The 5,433-nt window shown below is 42.4% G+C and overlaps 1 protein-coding gene across 1 annotated transcript in view; it reads left to right on the forward strand.

Annotated features, from left to right (window-relative positions):
- SVEP1 (sushi, von Willebrand factor type A, EGF and pentraxin domain containing 1) overlaps nucleotides 1-5,433 on the forward strand; it is a 186,549-nt gene that overhangs the window by 98,725 nt on the left and 82,391 nt on the right. The window contains exon 6 of the mRNA XM_009328996.1: nucleotides 3,792-3,971. Within this exon, the coding sequence (XP_009327271.1) occupies nucleotides 3,792-3,971 (180 nt within the window). The remainder of the gene's footprint in view (nucleotides 1-3,791; nucleotides 3,972-5,433) is intronic.

The following is a 5,433-nucleotide window of genomic DNA, read 5'->3' on the forward strand; positions in this document are numbered from 1 at the left end:
ATTAGCACTTTATGCCACTACAGCAAACACTGCAGCCCTTAAAGAAACAGCAAGTCACAGTTCTGAAAGGAGGGATCTGAGCTAGAGATCAGTTCCTCAGGACATTCTTATATAGCAGTTCACTTCTGCTTACATTGCAGGACTCTTCTTCAGATAATCCTGGAAAACTTAAGTCTTCCTTTATAGCTTCTAGTGACAGAAGGCAGGAAGGAGAAGCTTTCAACAGAAAATAAGTTGCTGGCCAGTACCATGAGGGTATCTTGAGAAGCTAGACTTAGAGCTGTTGACTTTCCAGCAGTCAAAACATGGACTGAAGATGTATGCTACTTCAGGTAGACTGGGATACTGGGAAAGAGCACCTGCCTGTCAAAGCTTCTGTCACACAGCAGCCTCCAGTACAAAAAATCTGGGGGAGGCTGCAGTCAGCCACAAAGAAAGGATCCTTCATCCCCACCGTCTATAGAGAAGTGGAAGATTCTAGTACTTGGAAAACCTTCTGGAGCATTTAAAAATATTCACCTATTGGGTGTTGGTGCATGATCTTCCTTTAACAGGGAATTTTTCTCTTCCCCCACCTTCCAGACAAGTCTGCCTTGATATTGTCTTGATGTTGAGTTAATATCCTTTGAAGCGTTGAAAGGATATATTTTTGCTTTTCTTGTGCCATTCTCCGTCATACTGAAGACTTCCAATTAAAAAAAAATATATTAAAAAGTCCTACCTTTACATGTGCTGGATCTGCTAGTCTCTATTCACTCAGACTATGAAAGGGAGCAAGATCAAAGGCACAGTTTATAGCTGTCTTGTTAATCCCAGGAGTATTTTATCACATAAATTAGGAAGGGAGAGTGAAGGAAATCCCTTTGCACTGCTTTGGATTTTGACATTAAACACTCCTCAGTTGTTCTGCTAGCTAAAATCTTTTGTGCTATTGGAAAGTGATTAATGCAGTCATGTCATGCAATTAACAGTGACCCATGAAAAAAACAACTACAAAGTGTGTATTTAATCCAGAAAAATGTCTTAGGAGAAAACCCAGAGCAAGCAGAATATACCATTGTTGTTGTTGTTTTCACTGGCTTTATGGAAATATTTCTTCATCATGGAAAATGCTTTATTGGCAAGAGGATGGTTTTGTGTTTAATGCATGGAACCATAACCAGGATAACATGGGCTCAGTTACAGGTTTGTGCCAGAGCCATACTGAGACACTGAGTAAGCATGAACATTGAAACACTGAGGAGACAGGAGCACTACAGCCATGCAGTCCTCCCAGAAGAGGTGGCTGGACTTACTGGGTAGTGGATGGGAGTGCCTTCTCTGTAGGCACATTGATACTGCTGAGAGCCTCCTCAGTGCTCTTAATTCATTCAGGCTTCCTCAGTACTGCTGTAGAGTTTGGTAGCATTTGCTTCCTTTTACCACAGATTGGGTATTAAAACCTTGCATAGAAACGTTAAAAGAGAAAGCCTATTCTCTTCTCTATAAAGCATGTGTGATTCAGCTGTAAAAATGTCTTTCTTACTCTACTACAGTTAAGATACAGCATATTAGGAAGCTGCTCTGAAGCTCAGAGTGCCTCTCACAAGATGGAAGTTTCAAGATCTTTTTTTATACTCTTAAATGCACTTCCTAGAGGATGCCTGTGTATATGCAAGCACAAGAGGAATAGTACTTTCAGAGAGTAAACATGAGACAGTGGTAATGCAAAGATATATCGGGTGCATCTGAATAGCTTTTTTTCTTTCCTATCCAATATACATAGGTTTTGCTACAGACCTTTTTTTCCACTCAGGTGCTACTATAGCTGTTTTCAAAAAAGACATTATTTAACGTGAGTTTTTTATATCTTTGAGGGGCTTATAGTTATTGGCATTTATACAGCTGGCTTTCATTTGAAGGAGCCCTCAGGGTATCTGCCTATTAATTAGTTTGAGGGTGTATAGTGATCTGTTCAGTCCGTGTGTCCACTCGTAGACATGTCCTGTCTAATCAGTGTGCAGCATAAACAGCTACGGGGAAAAGGAGAGAAAGTTGTCAGGTTGGCTTACTTTCAAGTGTATTTGGAGAGGAGCTCGTGGTTTGCCTCCTACCTGGCAGCAGCAAGGATGGGTTGGTTGGTAAAATCAGCATCCCAAACCGCAGCAAAGAAGTTGTCCAGATCGCTGATGCCACCCGTCACCAGAGCTTGCCCTCCTGCCAGCAAGGTCAACAGAAGCTGTGGAAGACAATCCAGGGAGAACAGAGTTTAGGGAACTGTAGTCTTCTTGATTATATTTTTGAGTAGTTACACTGTTTGCCCTTTTGTGTTTTTCTCCCCCTAATAACTGTTGAACATACTGAGCAGTATTTCTCAGCTTCAGCTGAGAGCAGAGTTTTCAACCGTATGAGTTTTCCACTGGTTTTGGAAAATCATTAGCTGGTTATTGAAGAGAGGCATGAATTGTTGAAGGAAAAGGTGCACTAGGACCCCAGCAGGCATCTACACATTTGGGCTTGCTGTCACCTGGTTGTCATATATTTATCATCATCACACAGTCATGGCCAGACAGTAGGTGTGTACAGCTTAGTTGTTCGAGGGACCCAAAGGCCAGGCAGTGTGTATGTAGCTCAGAGTCTTGTCCAGAGGGGAGCAAGGGAACAAAAGCAGAAGCGTAAGATACTGGCTGAAGAGGAGGAGAGCTGGAGGCAGTGCAAAGGAAAGAGGTCCTAGTAGAAGAGCTTGAGGTTATGACACTGAAACAAGAATATAAATCCAGGCCATACCAGTGCTACTACTTTTTTCTTCTTGCTGTCATTCAGCTGTTTTGGGATCAGTCTTAATTACAGTGTAGCTTTATGTTAAATTGCACCATCAGGATTCAGTAACAAAACGGTAAGACAATCTGAGGATCACCCTCCATGCCCCACTTCCCTTTCTGCACACGCGTCCTGGACAGGACTGCGTTCTCCTTGGCATCATGCTGCTTTCAGTGTTTGTGAGACATGGCAGGAGAAAGGCCTCTGTGCTGAGCAGCAGCCAGGACTGCCTCCATGGGGAGCCCTACACCTGCAAGGGTCTCTTCTGTCTCAGCAACAACCTAGTTTCTTCCTTTTCATTTCTCATGGTCCTGTTGTCTATGAATGCCTTGTATTCCTTCTTCCTCTCTCTCTCCCCCTCACCATGATGAATGTCTGCTGTTCTGATTTGTGGGGGCTCACACGTGTCTATGTCTACATCAATACACGTCAGAGTGCCTGAGAATGTTCCTGAGTACTGGGAAACTGTCATCTGCCCTGTTAATAAGCTCTTAGCCTCTTCCCTGGCGCTCACTCAGCCCGTACCAGACTGCCAGTTGGAAATCCCCCAAAGAACTCACAGGCATGGCTGGGGGATTAGAAACTTCTAAAGACACACACTTTTCCATAGGATTCCATTTGCCTGCAGCTGTCCCATTTTGAAGGCTGATAGACATTACTAGCACAGGCCACACACTGTGTGCCAGATGCCTTCAATGGCTAGCAACATTTCTGAGCACAGTTAGTTTGCTAGCCTGGACATACATCAGAACTTAGGTGAGCTTGGAAGTATGCGCCCAACCTCATACATGCTATGTAAGACTGTTTCAAGAAGAGGAAGGCATCAAGCCTTTGAAAAAACTCAGTCCTGTTCCAACCCTAAATTTGTACAAACTACTGTAACTAGTGTACAAGCCAGTACCTGTCCCACTCCTGAAAACCTGGGCAAACTAGTGTATCTCCACTGATTCTCAGTGCTGCAGAGTGAACGGGCGTTTTTTTTCCCTTTGCAGTTCGAACATGTCCCAAACTTTGGGCTCCTGAAAACGGACACATTAATTGTTCAACAGCTGATATCTCCTATAAGACAGTATGTTTTGTGACCTGCAATGAGGGCTATGAAGTAGAAGGAAACACCAAACTCACCTGCCAGGGAACCTCACAGTGGGATTCAAAGGAGCCAAAGTGTGTGGGTAAGTATCTGATCACACTCTTGTCTGTTCATGTCAGAGTGCAGCCTTTTCTGACATGCTGTTATGAGTGAGAAACTCTCCCTATTTTAATATTTGGTGAAGCTAAGACAGGAATGAGGATTTGTCTATGGATGTTTTATACCGGTCTTAGAAGTTGGGGAGGGGCAAAGGAATTTGTAGTGGAGAAAGTGGACAGGTTATGACTGAAATCCAGCACAGACAGCTGATAACTAAAAGGTTGTTGCATCTGGTGCGTGTTAAGACACTGTCACACAATGTGTTGTAGGAAACATGCAAGTTGTAGGTCCATACTACAGATTAAACGTGAAGAACCAGGGGTTTGAGTTACCATCTTAAAGCTAAAGATGACCTCCAGACAAGGACTAGGGTATGTTAGCCAGGCAGTGTGAGTGCCGAGTAGAGATGCGGCAGTTGTCACTTTTGCTGAACTCCCAGCAGGAAATAAGTTTAGACAAGTTAGGGACCAAGTACCTCTAAGGCAGGATTCAAAGGTCACACCAGCTGTGCAGGGATAGGTAAGCATATATTGCTGTTACAGAAATAAAGCATTGTAGATTTCAGAAGTACCCATTTAGGACTAGTGACAGGTATTAAATTAACTTAGAAAGGTAAGAGGAAGAAATAACAGTTGAAACGTTTCCAAGGGTAGACTGCAAAAAAAAAGCACAAACTTAAAGTCCAGCAGTTCAGAAGCTGATCCAGTGCTGACTAAAGTCAGGGTGAAGTACATGTCACCTGGGTCCAGTAAATGTGATGCCAGTAGGGTGACTTGGCTTGAACCTGTGGCTATTTTTTACTGTTTTACTGAAGGCTTAAAAATGTGGACTTCGCGTGAGACAAGAATAAATTTCTAACTGTAGATATGTTCTCTAAGATGATGAAAGTAATCCAAAAGTATTAATTTATCAAGAGAGTTTGTTAAGAGATCCTAATCTTTCTTCTGTTGAAGTCAGTGGAAAAACTTCAATTAACTTCAAAAGGAAGGGACCCTGAAATCCTGTTGGAAGATTATAATTGGAAGATTAACTGTATTCATCAGTTGAATTCGTCCTTCCTAGCTTAGCATTTTGATTATTAAAATCCAGCTATGCTCTGTATCAGAAGATTTCTTCACACCGTGCAGTATTGCCTCCATTCCTGGATTACCCATGGCAAAAGCTTATTTTTGCTGAGTCTGAAAATCTAGTGTAAAAGTTACCTTTGATTGTCACAGAGGGAAGAGTGTTAGCTGGAAAAGGTCTCTGCTGCTTCTTGTTGTGACTGGTGTTTAGAACAGACTTGCTGAGATTCTTGTTCAATACAGATATGCGGAGTTTTATTCAAAGAAGGATGCAAATCACAATACTAATATCGTGTCCTCCTCAAAAACTGCCCTTTGTACTCATTTTCTGAATGTTCATCATTATCATGGAGGTATTGTCCATTTATTTTTAGTCTGAAC

This window comes from Pygoscelis adeliae, unplaced genomic scaffold (genome assembly GCF_000699105.1).
Source record: "Pygoscelis adeliae isolate BGI_AS28 unplaced genomic scaffold, ASM69910v1 Scaffold127, whole genome shotgun sequence".
Lineage (NCBI taxonomy): Eukaryota > Metazoa > Chordata > Aves > Sphenisciformes > Spheniscidae > Pygoscelis > Pygoscelis adeliae.